This window comes from Macrotis lagotis, chromosome 2, assembly GCF_037893015.1.
Source record: "Macrotis lagotis isolate mMagLag1 chromosome 2, bilby.v1.9.chrom.fasta, whole genome shotgun sequence".
NCBI lineage: Eukaryota > Metazoa > Chordata > Mammalia > Peramelemorphia > Peramelidae > Macrotis > Macrotis lagotis.
The window spans coordinates 217,483,922-217,504,684 of NC_133659.1; the positions used below are offsets into that span (position 1 = coordinate 217,483,922).

General features: G+C 36.0%; 1 protein-coding gene across 5 annotated transcripts in view; it reads right to left on the minus strand.

Annotated features, from left to right (window-relative positions):
• HELZ (helicase with zinc finger) overlaps positions 1-20,763 on the minus strand; it is a 321,547-nt gene that overhangs the window by 93,595 nt on the left and 207,189 nt on the right. For all 5 annotated transcript variants that reach the window (XM_074224754.1, XM_074224753.1, XM_074224752.1 and 2 more), the window contains exons 17-21: positions 12,441-12,559; positions 10,983-11,128; positions 9,791-9,938; positions 2,443-2,626; positions 78-306 (exon numbers count right to left, since the gene is read on the minus strand). In XM_074224754.1, the coding sequence (XP_074080855.1) occupies positions 78-306; positions 2,443-2,626; positions 9,791-9,938; positions 10,983-11,128; positions 12,441-12,559 (826 nt within the window). The remainder of the gene's footprint in view (positions 1-77; positions 307-2,442; positions 2,627-9,790; positions 9,939-10,982; positions 11,129-12,440; positions 12,560-20,763) is intronic.

Genomic DNA, 20,763 nt, shown 5'->3' on the forward strand with positions numbered 1-20,763 from the left:
GAGGTCATAATATAAAATCATTTGCATTTCTTCCCAATGTTTTCAGTCAACAATACATACATACATACTCAAAATACCTGCATCTTCCAATAGAGCACAACGCAATAGGATCACCCACTACAGCTACCAAGGACTGTGCTCTTGTTATGGCGGTGTTGAGAAGTTTGTAATTGGACAAAAAACCATAATCCAAATCTTCTGTTGAATCTTCTAATAGTTGCTCTTTCCTTTTAATTGGAGTTTGTTTATGTTTGCAAGTGTGCCGGGTACGTACTGTACTCAGAAACAAAACCCTAAACTGCTTTCCTAAAGAAATTAAGAATATTTTACAATTAATGCTATTATTCAGTAACAAAACCAAAAGATCACATTTTCACAAAATACTAAAAACTTAGCAGTTGAAACTAGTCCCAAAGATCAACTCATACAATCTTTCATCCAATGCAAGACCTCCTACTACAGCAATCCTGATAGCTGAACATCTAGTCTCAGCTTAAATACTTTATTACCTCAAAAGGCAAGCCTTTCCATAGTTGTACAGTTCTGGTTGCTGTCCAAAGCTAACAAAAAGTTTGTTTGCATATTTAGTCAAAATTTCTTCCCCTAATTTAGAATTTAGGATCTTAATATTTGAAAGGGACCTCAGAAAGTAGCTGGTCTTTTTCTTCTCTTTTAGATAATAGCTTTCAAATATTTGAAGGCATCTATCAAGTCCCTAACTCTTTTCTTCTCCAAACTAAATATTCTCAGTTTCTTTAAGAATTCCACAAGTCAATCTTCAGATTCCTCATCATCCCTCCAGTCTTCCTAAGTCTAGACATTCTGTAGTCAGGTCCCTCTTAAAATACTATGCCTAAAATTGATAATAAAAAAATATATATTATGATGTAGTATGAGCAGCACAGAAAGAAATGAGACTTTTGATAATTACTTTATTATTTCAAGCTAAGATTACCTTCTTTAGCAATCACTTCGTATTAATTTTTAAAAAATAAAATAAAACCCATAATATGAAGCAACATGACGTAAAGAATGGAATACCAATCCTAAAGCAAGAAAGTCCTGGGTTCAAGTCTTTCTTCTGATTTATATTGCCTATGTAACATCAGGTAAATTTTATTATCTTCTTGATATTTCTGGCAATTCTCTAAGACTATAAATTATAGGGAAGGTATTGACCTCTTCCACAATGAAATCACAGGTCCATTCCTGATTTCTATCCTAAATCTCAAAGTAAACAGAAAGAACAAAAAAATGAAACTGAATACTTGTAGTTATGAAAGACAAGTCTGGCACCAGATAAGATTTCAAAATATATACTTCCTCCCTTCAAAAGAGAATTGAGATATTAAATATAAATTCTCAAAGTTTGACAATAAAGTTGTTTTTTCTGAACTATTTTTTCCTTATTTTTTTTAAACATGTCACTAGAAATGATTCAATGAGTAGGCAAAGAAGAATGTGATATAAATTCAAACAGTATGAATGAAAATAAAATGTAAAATAAATAAATATCAAAATATCACATAAAAAGTTCTACTATTTGGAAAACAAACTGATTATTTTAAAATGCATTTAAGTGTCATTCCTTAGGTACAAGAAATTTTTGTTAATCCCATTTTATGAGTATTTGTCTTTCCTGAACAAATTAGCACACTCATTACTGGTCAGAAATGAATCTAGAGTTGTTTCACTATAATATACATTGGATCTCAAAAATGAAACAGCAACTAATGGCTTATAATAAAATATATTAATATCATTATTGTCTTTTAGGGATGCAAAAAGAAAACAAATGTGCTACTAATTCAATTAGACAAAAAGGCTATTATTGGTGTCTTGAAGTAACAGGTTTTTAAATGAAAAATCTCAGTGTAAATAATCAAAAAGAATCTAGTTTAGCAACTTTTATGCTGCACTTTTTTGCTATCTTGTCTAGCATACAGAAAAACAGATACATTGAAATATTTTACTATATTTTTCTTTGAGGTGATTATGAAGTATGAACACTTTTATTTCATAAAGTATTTAAATTAATCTGAGACCAATCTTTAATATATAAAATAAGACAAAAATGCTTATGTAATTGTTTATATATTTATGTATTTTTAAAATTTTTTACCAAGACTATGATTGCATTAGTTTAGAAAATTCCTGATAAGCAGCTTCCTGTAAAAATAGATATCTGTACTTTCTCTGTCCCTTATAGTCTTTAGAGAGCTGCCTGAAGGCTCTGAGAGTTTAATCTCCTCAATCAGGATCCCATAGTCCTGATGTGTCAGAGAAGCCCTTAAAAACAGGTCTACCTAACTCCAGAGTCAGCTTTCTATCCACTATACTTCTCTATTTCAATAAATTACCAAGGAATAAATACAAAGTTTTCAAAAAGCATTTCAAAATATTTAAATTTAAGTAACTCCAGGAAATGTAATTGTTACTTACCCTGAACATTGAGCACTCTTTCCACATTGACATCAGATAATCTCTTTTTTCGAAGTTCTGCACGGATCCTGAACACCTGATCAGCATAGGGGGTGACCACACCTATACTTCCATCATCTAACTTTCCCCAAGCTACAGGCCATTTTCTCCTTAATTCTTCCACCCGTTCCACCACTTCAAATACCTTTAAAACAAATTTATTTTTACAGTATCTTAATACCATTTTAATGAAAAGTACCTAAAAATTTGGTCTAAGTTACAAGATCATTTCATATCTTGGCCAACATCCTATAGTAAAATAGTGTGCTGATATGAATAAAATAGTCTAAATGAGAAATTCTTATAAAAATACTTTTAAATTTTCTTATTAATTTAGTAATATACTTAGTGAAGATAAGTCAAATATTTTGGTCAAATATTTATAATTCAGACTATCCTACAGGATAATAAAATATTTTATTTTATTAATAAAATTTAGTTATTTTTTGATGAAATGATGTGAAATGGACTAAATGGTATTACTACTTTCTGAATCAAATGTCATTTTAAAAAAGAATTTTCTGTTACTCTGATCTAGACCAGCAAAAAAAAATCATGAAAATTTCCACATCTAAAGAAGAACAAAAAAAGTAAGTTGTATGTATTCCTGTGAATATCCTTATGAATCCTTTTTAATTGGGGTAGGGTTTTTTTTTAGGTATACTAAATTCAGCAGGTTAATTCCAAAACTGTCCTGCTTGTCTATATCAAGCTACTTCGAAAAACATTTACTAATAATCAATTATGTACCAAACACTGTGCTAAATCCTGGAGATACAATGAAAAGCAAAACAAAACAAAACAAAAACCCAGTTTCCAAACTCAAAGGTGACAATATACAAATAAGAAGATAAATTGGAGATGCCAGAGAGGAAGTACTAAGATTAAAGAGATCTAGGAAAGTGTTCTTGTTAGAAACTGCTTTCCTGAATGACTAGGTTTGCCCTTCATTTCAAAGAAGCTCGATTATTATCATGGGGTGATGTTTTGACTTGTACATAAATTGGATTTAAGTGAGGCAGAATTGCGCAAAGTCATCAGCATCATTCTCTTTCAGTCAACTAAGTCCAGTGGCAAGACATAAGTAATGATGACTGACAATGTCTGGGAACTCTTTGATGTCTGATTAAGCTCTAAGTACTCTATAGCACCAGCTTCAGCTGCCTTCATGGCCCCTGGAACAAGTTGTTCTCATCCACCATTACACATGCGTGGAGTAAACATCCACCAACTCACCAATTGGTTGAAGATATTTCAGTTACCTCAGCCTCCAAGGGCATTGAAAGGTGCATGTGCTACAACTTCTTGGAGACACAGGTGAGAGATGGGTAAATCAGGTGACTGAGAAGCCCTGAAAAGCACTGGGCAAGTAAGTGGTACTAGTCTCCCTAATAACCCCTATACCCCTAAAATTTGCAACTCTACAATCAATTTACAACTCGAGGAATAGTGTGCCTATTCTACTTTTTTTCACTATCTTTACCAATTTGATGGTGTGAGATGAAACTTCAGAGTTAATATGCATTTCTCTTATTATTAGTGGTCTGGTACCTTTCTTTACATAATTGATAATCTACTTTTACTCTTTTGAAGTTCTCATTTATCCCCAAAGACTCTGTCTTAGACCTGCTTATTTTCTCTTTTGGTAACCCCATCAGCTTTCATGGGTTCATCTGTCAAATCAAATGACTTCCAGATCTACAGAATCAACTTCAGTCTTTTTCCCAAACTCCATTCTCAGTATCATGAATTACCTACTAAACTACATGTCCCAAAGTGCACTTCAAATTCAACATGTCTAAAACAGAACTCATCTTTTCTCCAAAACATGCCTCTCTACCTTCCCTATTTATGCTGAGGATATAATCATCATCCAAGGTTCCTAATCTCAGTCACCCATGACTTCTTACTTTCTATTATCTCATATCCACATAGATGATCTTATATATCTTGGTTCTTGTACTTCTTCATTTTTATTTATTTTTTTTAGGTTTTGCAAGGCAAATGGGGTTAAGTGGCTTGTCAAAGGCCACACAGGTAGGTAATTAGTAAGTGAGACTGGATTTGAACCCAGGTACTCCTGACTCCAAGGCCGGTGCTTTATCCACTGTGCCACCTAGCCGTCCCACTTGTACTTCTTTATTGAAGAAGACATCACTAAATTAAAGAAAAGTTATAGTGATTTCTGACTGGCTGATCATATCAATATGAGTTCAGATAGGCACAAATAGTCCATATGAAATCTGGGGTGGTTCTCTAAACTTGCCCTTCTCACATTTCCTATGAGTTGCCTCAAATCTGTCTTACTGATAGAGTACAGCAAACTCTGATGAGGACAGTTCTATGCCAGTGTCTCCCATGCTACACAATCAATTCCAAAGTTCTTAAAGAGATTTTGAGAATGTCCTTGTATTGCTTTTTCTGACCCTCGGGCCAGGGGGGGCCCCTGCTTTTTCTGACCATTGGAGCCGGCCCTCCACCCCCCACCCAGGAAAACTAGCCCTGTGTAAGTTCTCCATAAATAATCTTTTTGGGAAGGATATATTTGGAATTTGAACAAAATGGTCAATTGTGCTCTCTGTAGTAACATTGAATGCATGGTCATTTAACTCAAGAAAGGACCTCAGTGTCTAGTATCTTCTCCTGCCAAGTGATCTTCAGAATCTTCCTAAAACAATTTAAATGGAAGCAATTCAGTTTTTTTTTGTTGTTTTTTTTTTTAGGTTTTTGCAAGGCAAATGGCATTAAGTAGCTTGCCCAAGGCCACAAAGCTAGGGAATTATTAAGTGTCTGAGGCTCAGTTATTCCTGATTCCAGGGCTGATGCTCTATCCACTGCCACCTAGCTGCCCCAGCAATTCAGTTTGATGGCATGGCACTGATAAGACTGTCCAGGTTTCACAGGCATACAACAATGAGGTCAGCATAATGGCTCTGTAAGACACTTAGTTTGGAAGCTAGTCTAATACCTCTTTTCTTTCATACTTTCTTTCAGAGCCTCCCAAACAATGAGCTAGCTCTGGCAATGTGTGTGTGTGTCAATCTCATTATGAAGGTGTACCTCTCTGGAAAATACACAACCAAAGTAAGTGAATTTACCCACAGTATTCAAAACTTCACCTTTTGCCGTAACCAAAAGTTCCACATATGGATAGTGTGGTGCAGGCTGATAGAACACCTGTATTTTCTTGGTGTCCACTGTTAAGCCAAAATTAGCACAGAGAACTGATTCATTCTTTTGTTGTATCTCAGCTTCAGAGGTTGTACTGAGTGCACAATCAATCTGCAAACAGATGATCATGCACCAACATTCCCTCCATGTTGGTCTTGGCTTGTAGCATTTTCAAGTTGCAGAATTTACTAACAGTGCAATAGTTGACCTTGATACCATGTGTATCCTGAGGGAAGGCGTTTGAAAGCATGGCTGAAAACATCATGCTAAAAAGCATGGGAACAAGGACACAGCCTTGTTTCACTCCATTGTTCACCAGAAAATCACAACAGAAAAATCACAGAAAATCCACTACCCAGAACCCAGGCAAGCAAACCATTATGAGATTGACTTACAATACTGAAGAAATTCTCCTGGCAACCAAATTTGGACATTCCCTTATGACTGATGTTATCAAAGGCCTTGATCAGATTTATAAACATTGTATACGGACCTGTTCTGTTCCTGACAGTTTCCCTAGGGTTGTTGGACAGCAAACACCATAGCAACTGTTTCTCAACCCTTTCTGAAGCCACAATGGCTTTAAGGCAGGTGACCATCATCCAGGTGAAGGATCAGTTTATTAAGAAGAACTCTGACAGGAATCTTTTCAGCAAAGACTAAAAGCAATGACAATCTATTCTCTTTACCTATATAGAGGTGGATAAATGGAGGCATCCTTGAACTCCTAGGGGATAACTTCCTCATGCCATATGTCCTGAAAAATTTCAGTCTGCTTTTACATTAGCAATGGACTAAATCTCAACTAGAATAGAATCAGTACCAAATGCTTTATCACAAGAAAGAAACCTAATTTCATTCAAAACTACTTCTTCAATTGAAACTTCAGCTAGGGTCAGATTGACTTTAATTTGAGGCAAAAGGTTATGGCTTCCACAATGATGGTTGAAAATTTGTTTAAAATCCTATGGAAGGGGCAGCTAGGTAGCCCAGTGGATAGTGCACTGACCCTGGAAGCAGGAGTACCTGAATTCAAATTCGGCCTCAGACACTTAATAATCACCTAGCCATGTGGTCTTGGGCAAGCCACTTAACCCCACTGCCTTGTGGAAAAAAAAAAAAAACTAAAAAGAAAAACCCTATGGAAGTCTTCAGCCCATCTCTCTAGAATCATATCATTAACACCAATCAATATGGCTCCATCAGCAGTAGTTGAGATGCACCATATGTCTTTGGCCCATAAATAGGCTTCAGGACATCATAAAAACACCGGATTGTTGCTATATGCAAAAACTAAATTTCATCTACTGTCTTACTATGCCAAGAATCCTTCATCTCTCTAAATTTCACTTGTACTTTACTTTTGATGGAATTAAATTAAATGAAATTCCATCAAAGTATGTATTCTATTTTTACAACATCTCTCACATCAGTTCTGTTTTCTCCAATCCCATAACTACCAGCTTAATTTAGGTCCTCTTCACTTCTCACCAGAACTATACAAGAGCAGTAAGTTTCTGCCCTCTCTATTCCATCAGCCTGCAGAAGTAGTATTCCTGAAGCATAAGTCTAACCATATCACTCATCTGTGCACAAGATTCTAGTATAATACCTCCAGGATTAAAAAAAAATATCCTCATTTGGCCTTTAAATCCCTCCCTAACCCAACTCCATCTTATCTTTCCACTCTCTTTCTCTCTCTCTCACTCTCACTCTGTCCAATAAGCTTGCTGCTTCACACACATGATATTCTGGTTCCCAACTTGAAACCCTACCATGCCTGGAATGCTCTCCCTTCCTCTTAGAACCACTATCTTCCTTCAAAGCTCAACTCAAGTACCATTTCAACATGAAGCCCCCTGTACTTTCTCCTAACTACTAGTGCCTTTTCCTCCTAAATGATCCTGAACTTACTGTACATATCTATATTTTGTATATGCTTATTCTATGTGTATATATATATATATATATATATATATATATATTTGCTATTTCATTTTTGTCTTTGTACCTCCAGTGCATAGTATGGTTTAGACTATATTAAGCCCTTAATAACTGCTTATTGTCTGATTAACAGGAAGAAAAGTACCTTGGACCTTTCCCTTCAGTGAAATAAACTCTTTCTGAATCCTTCAACATAAGATGGAATTTATAGATTAAGAGACCAGACTCATACTCTCTTCATAACCTGTCACCTTCCTACACTACTTACACACATATCTTCATTACCCAAATCCATGCCTTGGACACAGGTTGTCCCCTCATGGTTGTAAACCAATTTAGTATCCTTGGTTTACTTCAGGACCACACTATTTTTTGCAGGAGACTTTTCCTGATTCCTCAATATACCTTCCCCTGTGACAATTACCTTCATCATCCCGTGTGTGTGTAACCTGAATTTATCTAGGTACATGCTGTTGCCTTCATTACAATTGTATGCTTAAGCAGAAGGGACTCTTTTTACCTTTCTTTGTATCTCTTTTTATCTTTTTTTTCTTTGTAAATGCTTGCTGACTGATCAAAAAATGCAACAATGCTAATGTCTAATAAAAGTCATTCAAGAAGAATTCTATCTGCTTTCATTTTCAAGAAATTCAAGTCAAGACAAGTCATATATGAAGCCCTGACTACATTCCAGTACAATACCAACCACTGGAAATACAAATACAAGAAAAAAGAAAAACATAACTATGAATCTCTGCCTTCAAGATGTTCATAGTCTAAAGAGAAGATAACATATAATCATGTACAAGCAAGGACAAAAATAATAAATAAACCACAGAATTTTCTGATTCCATAGAACAGCAATATAGTCATATACAAGTATGACATTTTTCAATATTCATCACATATTACTCAAAACAAGTGATAATTTTATATTTAAAAAACACAATTTAATGGTGTTCCATTTCAGTTAAAAAAATAATAATGCATCAATGCTAATATCCAATCAAAATCATTCAAACAGAATTCTACCTGCATTCACTTTTAAGAAACTCAAGTTAAAACAAGAACAAGTTCACATTTTCTTTTTTAAGTTATGTCTGGCTATTTTACCATACAACAAAGAGTACACCAAAGTTTATTTTTGTTTTTATGCCATAGGTGATTCATGATGACAACTGAAATAATCAAATTGATTCTGTATCATTTTTTAATTGAATCTATGTGAAATCAATCAAATTTTCCTGTAACTGCCTAAGTCATTCTTTGTCTATGAAATTAGTTAAGAAATTCAGCTCTCCTGTAATGAGGCAAGTTTAGAAATCCAGTTCTCATTTATCACTACTCTATTTTTGTTACAAGGAAATTTGTTACCCTAGAAGAATGCAAAAGGGTAAGACAAAAGGAAGTTGGATCTAGTATATTTACATCAACAATCTTATCTTTCATTTTTTTTTTAAAGATTTTTCAAGGCAGTGGGGTTAAGTGGCTTGCCCAAGGCCACATGGCTAGGTGATTATTAAGTGTCTGAGGTCAGATTTGAACCCAGGTACTCCTGACTCCAAGGCCAGTCACTGCCCCACCTAGCCACCCCAACAAGGTTATCTTTCAAGGATATTTTCTTTTTTTACAAATTAAGTCGGATTTACTATCTCTAACCTTGCAGGAGAACTCAAATAATGAGCATTTCTCCATCAAAAGAGGAAAAAAGAGGTTGTTGCTAGACCATCATTCCCAAATACCAACCAATCATAATGTGTCCCACACATCAGCTCTGTAACCATCATAAAGCTTTTGCAATTTATGATGTCAAGTTCTTTTAACCCAATCACCTACCTATATTTCCCACTTATGAAGTCTTATTCTTTGTTCTGCAGTTCCCTAAAAACTATCCCCATCTCAGGATCTTAGCTTTGCTGAGAAAATTGAGGTCCTATTTATTGGTAAATACATGCTTTACTAAAAAATTGATAATGTTCAGATTTTGTACCTCAGTTTATCTTATTTTGACCATAACAATGAATATAAATGCTATATGCCAAGAGAAATTTTATATCTTTATGCTAATAAAGTTAATACAAAAGCCAATAAAAATACTTCAGAAAAAAATATCATGAGAAGTCCTGCAAGATAAAAGCAAAAATGCTCATAATGACCAAATTTTCAATGTAATATATTAAAACATGCAAATTACCTCTGCATTATTATAAAAAGCTGTACTGTTTTTTTCTTGTACATCTTCACCTCGTGCAGTAAAGAAGGTTAATGGATAAAAATCTTTGTGTGCTGGTTGTTTTCCACTTGCCATCAACTTCCCCTCATAGAAAAGCTCAGATGTATAACTACAAAAGTACACAAAATGAAAATGTAAATACCTAAAAAAATCTAGCCAATGGAAAAACTATATTCAAACCAATATATATTACTGTCCATGAAAATATATTACTCTCTGAATATGAAGTGAAAGGTTTACCTTAAAAATAAAGCAAAATAAATCAAAAAACACTATAAAGTGGGCACTTATAATTCTAAAATTATTAAATCAGTTTTTTGTCAGGGAAATTAAGGAAAGGAGTAAAGAGAGAAGGAAAAGAGGAATGTTTGATCAATAATCATTACATATTGCTCCTATTATACTTAGGGTACAACTACACATGGAAAGAGTAAAGAAAGAAGCAACCTGGTGTTCACTTTTCTGGCTAATCTACAGATATGAACAATATTAATTATTTTCCTTCAAAATAATGGGACATAATTTGAGGACAATCAACACTTCAACATTTTTCCCAGTCTACTGAATGCCTATAGGCGTTGTTGTTTCCCATACCGGTTTTGTATGCAACAAACAATTTTAGAAGAAACCATATTTTAAATTGCTGGAAAATACCAAAGTAGAAACTAAATCTTTTTTTGCTTGTTATCCTCTTAACCACCTACTCACATTACTTGTATCATTCATATTTTCTACATATACTGAACTTTTAAAAATTACTCATTTTTACTTTTCTTCCCCCTATTTGTTTTATTTCCAATTAGATTCCCTACACAAAAAAATGTATTTGTAAAACTGGAAAACCTTTGCTTTTTTTGTGCTTCATTAAGATATTCACAATAGTATATATGAATTTATGTGTATGTATACACACATATATACACATATAACACAGACTCAGCAGACTAAAAGTTCTGGTTTCCTTAATTTAAATGATTTTTAAAAAAATTTTCTTTTCCATGTAAAGAATTTCTTCAAGCAGTTTCTTTAAAAAAAAAACCAAAAAGCAATTTGTAACACTGATATCACCTATCAATAAGTTTTAGCTTTCTGATGAAAGCTTTTACCTTAACTAATACTACGTACAGGTATATCTTAAAAAGATCACACCTACTTGATGATAGCTTCATGGGAACGATAATTCTCACACAGTAGGATCCGACATGGAAACTCTGCTGGGTAGTGCTCATAGAGACGATCCAGTAATGAAACGTGAAGGTTTCTCTCTCTAGCAAACTCACTATAGACAAAAGGACTAAGCTACAACAGATAGCCAATAGAAAATAAATTGTATCAAAATTTGCAAACAGCTTTTATAAATTACTGTCATAAAATTCTTAGGCTAAAACTTTGATCTATTAAAATCCCTAGATGTTCAACCTTGGGTTATCTGTCCACTCTAATAATTTCTATGCAATTTAACATTTGACAAACTTCACTTCCAATAATGGCTTGAAAAAAGTTAACCAATTTATTAATTCCATTTATTCGCTGACAGATAAAAACTCAAATTCTTTGATTTTCTCACCCAAACAAATAAATCAAAATGCTCGGCTAGGAACCCTAGTAGGGATAGTTTATGCATAAAACAAGTGTTTTCAAAAAAAAGGTCAATGTTTAGACATTTTACAGCTAAGTAAATATAACCTGATTAGAACAATCCTACAACAAATGTAATTTGTCCCTAGTATTATAAATCTTTGTCATAATTCTGAAAGCAATTCAGAAGTATCATTCTAATCATGTATCCCAGGAAGAACAGCACCTGAAGCTTTAAATTTCTAAAAAAGATAAAAAAGCATTAATAACAATAATTTTAAAGATGATAGTAATAATAATAACTAGCATTTCTATAGCTCTTTAATATTTTGAAAAGCACTTTACAAATATTATCTTAGTTTATCCTCAAAACAATTCTATTATCCCCATCTTACAGATATAGAAACAGAGATCAAGATGACTTATGCACAGTCATATGATTAATATATGGATATGAATTTCTTACTCCTGAACTATATAAACTATATAAACAAACTATATTCATTTGGCCTCAAATAGAAAACTCAATATCCTTTTATTTTTAAACAGCTGTTTATTTACATAGATAAAGTAAGAAATGTTCCTGATTACTGATTTCACTTTGTTTTCTTTTGACTTAAAAGTTAATTAAGATAAATGTTATTTAGAGACAACAACTGGGGAATTGAGGAATGGATAATGAAAAATAAAGCTCACATATTTGTACTATTAAAAACAAAACTTCAAATAAACAAAAGTGAAAAGTGACAAAGCCTTTGTTCACTCTGTCTAGGATTAATACTGGCATGCAAAATTTCTTTGTAAAAATATGATTATTTTGCCAAATTTGCAAAAGTACAACATAATAGAAATTAACATTAAATTCTTGCAATCAGCAATTTATGTACTTACAGTAACATCTAGTTCAGAAATATTAAAAGTAACTAAGTCTTAATAATGCTACATTCACTTTATTTCACTTAAATATATATATGTAATAAAATTTAAGTAACCAGAACTTCATTCTAGATGAAGTACATGATAAAGAACTTACTTGCATATGGTCTCCAGCCAAAACAATTCTTGTGTTTCTATTTGCTAATGCCAGAGGCATAATGGTTTCACACTCCATGGCCTGTGCAGCTTCATCCAATAGAATATGTGTAAAAAACCCTAGAAAAGATAAAACTTATAAGCTAAGGACTCTAATTAAATTTTCGAGGGACAGAACCCACACAGGGACCCAATGAGGCAGTTCTTCTACTCAAGGTAACCTGGAAAAGAGCAGAAAAGCTCTGCTCCCTGGGGTTGGAGGGGTGGCCCGCCAGAGGGATGGCCTGACAGAGCGAAAGAACTTCAGCCTCCTGGAGGCAGCCCCAGGGTCCTGGGAGCCCTGGCTCACAGCAGCAGGGGAGTTTCCTGACCTATGCCTGGGGGAGCACCAGACACAAATTGGAGGAACAGCAGGGGACCTCTGCCTAAGCAGGCAGGTGAAGCCCAGCCCTCAGGGCACACAGAGAGCAGCATGGCCACCACAGTCCAGATCCAGGAACAGAAGCAGGCAGAGCCCAGTAAGCAGGAGCCCCTAGGGCATGAGCCCAAGCCCTGCTCCTGAACAGGACTCTGGGGCTCTGACCACATTCAGATCCTGATCACAGTCTAGGCCCCCCCCACCTCAGCCCCATGGCAGAGGAGGGGCACATATGGTCTTTCACAGACCAGGAGGGAGGACAGAGCCTCACACACTGAGATCCTTGTGGGAGTATCCCAAAAGCTCAGGAAGCACCCCCAAAACAGGCTTAGGCTGGGAAAATGAGCAAGCAGAGAAAAAAAAGGAACATCATTGAGAAATATTTTGCATATGAGCCCAAAAAGGATCAAAACACTCAGTCTGAAGATGAAGAAGCACAAGCTCCTGTAACTAAAGACTCCAAGAAAAACAGAAACTGGGCTCAGGCTATGACAGAGCTCAAAAAAGACTTTGAAAATCAAATGAGGGAGTTAGAAGAAAAACTGGGAAAAGAAATGAGATGCAGGAAAAACATGAACATGAAGTTATCAGCTTAGTCAAGGAAATCCAAAAAAATGCTGAAGAAAAATAGCATGCTAAAAACCAGCTTAGGTCAAATGGATAAAACAGTTCAAAAAGTTATTGAGGAGAAGAATGCTTTAAAAAGCAAAATTGAAAAAAAAAAAGAAAAAGAAAAAGAAAGCAAAATTGGCCAGATGGAAAAAGAGATAAGAAAACTCTCTGAAGAGAACAAATCCTTCAGACAAAGAATAAAATACAGGGAGATGGATGAATTTACCAGAAATCAGGAATCAGTACTTCAAAACCAAAAAAATGAAAAATTAGAAGAAAATGTGAAATATCTCATTGAAAAAACAACTGATATGGAAAACAGACTTAGGAAAGATAATTTAAAAAATTATTGGAATACCTGAAAGTCATGATCAGGAAAAGCTCCTTGACATCATTTTCAAATAATTATTACAGGAAAATTGCCCTGATATCCTAGAAGCAGAGGGCAAAATAGAAATGGAGAGAATACACAGATCCCCCCCGAGAAAGAAATCCCAAAAAAAAACCAATCCCCAGGAATATTATAGCCAAGTTCCAGAACTCCCAAGTCAAAGCAGCCAGAAGGACACAATTCAAATATCATGGAGCTGCAATCAGGATCACATAGGACTTAGCAGCAACTACATTGGAAGCTCGTAGGGCTTGGAATATACCGGAAGGCAACAGAGCTTAGAATGCAGCCAAGAATCAACTACCCAGCAAGGCTGAATGTCCTCTTCCAGGGAAAAAAATGGACTTTCAATGAACCAGGGGAATTTCAAATGTTCCTGCTGGAATGGCCAGAGCTGAACAGAAGGTTTGATCTTCAGATACAGGACTAGGGTGAAGCATAGAGATTGGAGGTGAAGGGGAAAATATGAGGGACTTGATGAACTGCATGTATTCCTGCATAGAAAAATGACACTGATAATACTCATATGAATCTTCTCAGTTAATAGATCAGGTAGAGGGAGCTTTCATAGTTGAAGCACAGGAGAAAGCTGAATTCAAAGATAAAATATGGTGTAAAAATGGAGTCAATAGAAAAAAGGGAAATGTAATGGGAGAAAGAAAAAGGAAAGGGGGAATAGGCCAAGATATTTCATATAATAAGATTTTTCTTTATTACAATGAGCTACTGCAATGATATGGAAGGGGGGAAGGCAAGGGGGAATGAGGGAAACTTCGCTCTCATCAGAGGTGCAGGGGTCCAGCCTCCGCGGAGTTCTTGGAACCTGACAAGAAGGATAGAGTTGGTGAAATGAGTTGAGTCAACAAGTGGGTAAAGGCAGGAACAGGTTGACTGACTATCAGCTGCTTGCATTTATTTTTATAGTATCAGAATCATGCATGTTTCAAGCAAGCAAGCAAGCTGAGATCATTTCCTTGGTTACAAGAGCGTACAATTTTCATCATCAATCATATAGTTCATATGGTTACAAATTTTTATCATGTGATTACAAGTTTAAGTAATAATCATATAGTTAATTGATTTCTTATCCCTATTCAGACCATGATGACCTTAACCTGTTACCATATTTATTACTACATTGTATAATTGTTAATTCATTTAAAGTTATTAATTAAGCAATTATTTTAATGGAAAGTTTTTTTTTTATTTTGTGTGTAGGTAATGTTTTTAGATATACTTCCTTTACAGTCTGTAGTGAGGGTCTTTATGCTTGCCTACCCATCCGTTAACTCTTACAATAACCAATTTTTCTTTCTGGTCTTGTTGGTAGAAGCCACAGTTTCTGTGACTTTTTTATTCTTTCCCATGAAACTAAGGCTGCTGGAGTTCACATGTCAGTCACCTGTACTAACTATTTTCTCACCATCTTTTTTCATATATTCCTGTGTTTGGTAAGGGGGGCAAAACTATTAATTTCCCTGGAATTCTATCTGACCCATCTTGTATCTGTTTTTCTTGTATATATTCTGGCATCTCCTTGGAATTTCCAGTGCTGGGTTTTCCAGAGATTTCATAATGTTGAAGCCTTTTGTATGCCTCACAGAGAGGCAGTCCTGTTAAATTTGGACAGAGTTTACAATCTGTTTTATTCAAGGAATTTTTCTGAAATCCTTCCTTTATAGTCATTCCAGTATTAGGGTGAGTAAATATTGTAATAAATAATAAACCTATAAATATTGGTATGCATGAAATCCATATATATATTGAAGAAGGAAATGTTGTTCCATCAGGCAGTGCAACTGCCTTGAGTCTTCTTGCTGCGACTGTGTCAAACAGCTTAGAGACCCTGGCTCCCAACATTTTGTTTACTCTTAAACAAGAATATTTTATTAATGTAAAAAAATTATTTGTACAAAAATGTGAATAAATATTAAACAAAAAACCCTAGAAAAAGCATGAAAACTCAGGAAAGCATATTTCAGAGGTAATAAAAGGAAAAGACACTGATTTCTATCCTGATAAAGACTTTAGATAATTTGGGACATTGTCATTTTCATTTCTCAAGAAATCTAAACATCCAATCACAATCTTTCTCCCTATTTCTCCCTATCTCATCTCTCTCTGTTCTTCTGTTTCTCTGTCCCTCTCACTCTCACCCTCATATTTCCCCTACCTGCTTGGCTGCTCATTTTTTTCAGTATTACTTGCTAAGAAAATGATCTTCCAAGGGTTCTCTGTTGCAGGGCTCTTCTCTCTCTATAGTCTAACCTGCTGACCTCATCAATTCCATGTATTTAATTTAGCATCTCTATATAAATGGATTCTAGATCTATAAACATTCATACTAGTATTTCTCCTGAGCATAAAAGTTGTGTATTCCTAAGCCTCTTGGATGGTTTCAATTGCACATCATGTAGATATGTTAAAGTTAACATGTCAAATCAAATATATTAGCTTTCCTCAAACACCTAACTGAATTTTTTCAATAAAGGGCACCAACATCCTTTGGGTCACTCAGATTTTACATAATCTTCAACTCATAACTCTCCTTCACACCACAATTCTGCAATAGCCTAACTCAAACCAATCCTGTGAATTCAGACTCGGGATTGGAATGCCATGAAAACATTTATGTACTATTCAATAAAATGCTATTTAAAAATTACTATACTTATGCAATGTATTAAAAATAAATGCTACTTCCTTCTATCTCCAAGTTATCAAAGTAGTAATGGTGTATCAAAAAGACATCTTGAAGAACAGTGGGAATTTTGCCAAACCTTAAAAACTAGTCTTCTTTACCAAGCAATTCACAGGGATGATCTCCTTGCCTTCTTAAAGGGAAACTACGTATTTACATAAAATAAATTCCAAGTACATCCTACCCTTGGTAAAAAAGGTCCCAAAATTCTATCATTTAAAAAAGACCTTAAAAGAACTCTGGACTCTAGAGGAAGTGCAAAAGAAACAGTATGAGAAGGGAAATAAAACAAATAATAAAACTACAATATAAATAATATAAATGTTGGTATATAAAAAAAGTTCATAGTAGTTATCCTGATGAAAACGAACAACAAACAAGAGCAAACCAGGGATAACAGGGTCAAAGCATCAATGAAAACACCTCCAGTAGTCACTGATTTTCAGCACAGATCAAGATTATATATGGCAAAGTTGCTATGGGGGTCATAAGAATGCATGTATTCTGTCTTCCCCTTATCATTACCAATTCAAAGTTTCCTAGGCAACCAGTCAAAACTTCACTCTCCCTGGAAGCAAGAACCATCATTGGAATGATATTAAATCCTTGTTCCTTTGATGTATCTAAGGAATCCTTTTCTGCCACAAGTTGGATGAAGACTCACCTTTACCTTCACCCAGGGACTCAAGATTGCTACAAAATCAGCTGACAGTTCACATTTCTTCCAGATAAATACAAATTTAACATGATTATGAAAAAATAAATTCATCTCCCCTCCAGGGCATGGGCACCTCCCAATAATTCTAGCTCTTGGTCTCTCAAGCTGTTTCTAGCAAGAAGTTATCAGACTATCCCAGGGCAAAGGAGACCTATCAATTGAAAAGGACATAAATTAATTTCTCAGGATGAAGACAACTTTCTGAAGGGGCAAAAAGCCCAAGGTCACTGGGCAACTGAGAAAGGACAAAATAAGTAAAGTTTGGAGGAATCAATTAGGGCTATATCTAAGCCATCCTTTTGTGCTAAGTCTTCTTGGAGCAGTAGTTCTATGAAACTGATAGAGTGGAGATCTCATTCCTAGGATAGCATCAATTCATCACAGATATAACTATTGGAAAGTGGGACAAAAAACCCTTAATCAAGTACATAATGGGATGAAAAAGGATGAAAAATCAACTGGATCAATCACTTTGGATCATGCCACACTGATCGTTCAAATGCAGATACTCTGACTGGCTAGAAGAATATCATTGAGATGCAACTTAGCTCCTTCTTAGTTAAGAGGGGCAAATGATGCCCACAGTAAGCTAGCATCACAACACTCAGGTCCAGATTGTAATCAGTACCCCATCTCTTCATTTCTGATAAGGATATCAACCTGATTATTCAGCTCATCAGAAGGTATATGATATTTCTTTTTTTTTCAATTTATTTTTTATTCTCATTTTGTACAAATGTTTTTTTGCATTAATAAAATATTCTTGTTTACAAGTAAACAAAATACCCCTCCTCCCCCATGAATATAGATAGACTTGCTTAGGCGAAAAAAGTAAAGGGGAGAGAAAAAAATTAAAATTAAAAATAAAAGTAATAGTAATAATTGTAGGTATGGCCAGATGGCGCAATGGACAAAGCACCAGCCCTGGAGCCACAAGCACCCAAGCCCATCTCCAGCCTCGTAAACCCAACAATCACCCAGCCATGTGACATGCAAGTCACACGATCCCCACTGCCCTGCAAAAACCAGAAAGAAGAAGAAAAAAAAAGACCCAAAATAAAATAAAATAGTAATAATAGTGGGGGTGGCTGGGTGGCAGACAGAGCATTGGCCCTTGAGCCAGGAGCACCTGGGTCCAAATGCATCCCCAGACACCCAAAGATCACCCTGCTATGTGGCCCCAGGCAGACCATCCAGCCCCACTTGCCCTGCACCCTCCCCCAAATAATAACAAAAAAATGTGCTTGAGTCTTTGTTCCAACACCAACAACTCTGTCATGAGTGGATCTCAATTTTTATGATAAGTCCATCACAAAAGTTACTTCCATATTTTTCCAATGCTGCCATTGCTGATCACAACTCCCTCCTTTCTTATTTTTCCACTACCATGTACGATATTTTCTCTCTCCTTTCACTCTGACTCTGCTGTAGGGTCATTGACTGGCTCAGCAGACAGATCCCTGGGTCCTGGGGCCAAGAAGCCCTGAGCCCCCATACCACCCCTTAGGCCCAGAATCCACCTGGCCCTATGGTCCTGGGCAGGCCTTCCAATCCCAGCCCCTTGTAAGAAGTAAAAAAGAAAATGTGTTATATCTGACCCCCATCCCCACCCCTTCCCCCTGCTCCCCCCTCCTTCTTACTCCAGATGTCTATACCCCATTGAGTATATATGCTGTTTACTCTCCTAGCCATCTCTGATGAGAGCAAAGGTTCCCTCATTCCCCCTTGCCTCCCCCCTTCCATATCATTGCAATAGCTCATAGTAATAAAAAAAAATCTTATGTGAAATATCTTGGACTATTCCCCCTCTCCTTTTTCTTTCTCCCATTCCATTTCCCTTTCTTTCTATTGACTCCATTTTTACACCATATTTTATCTTCGAATTCAGCTTTCTCCTGTGCTTCAACTATAAAAGCTCTCTCTACCTGCTCTATTAACTGAGAAGGTTCATATGAGTATTATCAGTGTCATTTTTCTATGCAGGAATACATGCAGTTCATCCTCATTAAGTCCCTCATATTTCCCCCCTCTCCTCCAATCTCCATGCTTTACCTGAGTCCTATATCTGAATATCAAACCTTCTGTTCAACTCTGGCTATTCCAAAAGGAACATTTGAAATTCCCCTGGTTCACTGAAAGTCCATCTTTTTCCCTGGAAGAGGACATTCAGCTTTGCTGGGTAGTTCATTCTTGGCTGCATTCTAAGCTCTTTTGTCTTCTGGTATTATTGTATTACAAGCCCTACGAGCTTCCAATGTAGTTGCTGCTAAGTCCTGTGTGATCCTGACTGCGGCTCCATGATATTTGAACTGTGTCCTTCTGGCTGCTTGTAATATTTTCTCTTTGACTTGGGAGTTCTGGAACTTGGCTATAATATCCCTAAGGGTTGGTTTTTTGGGATCTCTTTCTCTGGGGGATCGGTGGATTCTCTCCATTTCTATTTTGCCCGCCGCTTCTAGAATATCAGGGCAATTTTCCTGTAGTAATTTTTTGAAAATGATGTTAAGGCTCTTTTCCTGATCATGACTTTCAGGTATTCCAATAATTTTTAAATTATCTTTCCTAAGTCTGTTTTCCATCAGTTGTTTTTTCAATGAGATATTTCACATTTTCTTCTAATTTTTCATTTTTTTTTGTTTTGAAGTATTGATTCCTGATTTCTGGTAAATTCATCAATCTCCCTGAGTTCTATTCTTTGTCTGAAGGATTTATTCTCCTCAGAGAGTTTTCTTATCTCTTTTTCCATCTGGCCAATTCTGCTTTTTAAAGCATTCTTCTCCTCAATAACTTTTTTGAACTGTTTTATCCATTTGACCTAAGCTGGTTTTTAGCATGCTATTTTCTTCAGCATTTTTTTGGATTTCCTTGACTAGGCTGCTGACTTCATTTTCATGTTTTTCCTGCATCTCTCTCATTTCTTTTCCCAGTTTTTCTTCTAACTCCCTCATTTGATTTTCAAAGTCTTTTTTGAGTTGTCATAGCCTGAGCCCAATTTCTGTTTTTCTTGGAGTCTTTAGATGCAGGAGCTTGTGCTTCCTCATCTTCAGACTGAGTATTTTGATCCTTCTTGGGCTCATTTGCAAAATATTTTTCAATAGTCTTCCTTTTGTTTCTCTGCTTGCCCATTTTCCCAGCCTGGTCCTGGTTTGGGGGTGCTTCCTGAGCTTTTGGGACACTCCCACAAGGGTCTCAGTGTGTGAGTCTCTGTCCTCCCTCCTGGTCTGTGAATAACCATAAGCACCCCCCTCTGCCATGGGGCTGACGTTGGGGGGGGGCGCCTGCTGTTCTATGGGAGGGCCTACACTGGGATCAGGATCTGAGTGTGGTCAGAGCCCCAGAGTCCTGTTCCAGGGGGCAGAGGACAAAGCTTGGCAATTTCCCTCTCTTCAATCCCCTCCCTCAGCTCAATGGGCTCATGCCCTGGGGCTCCACCTGCTTCTGTTTCCGGCTCTGGGCTGCAGAAAGACCAAGCTGCTTGCTGTGT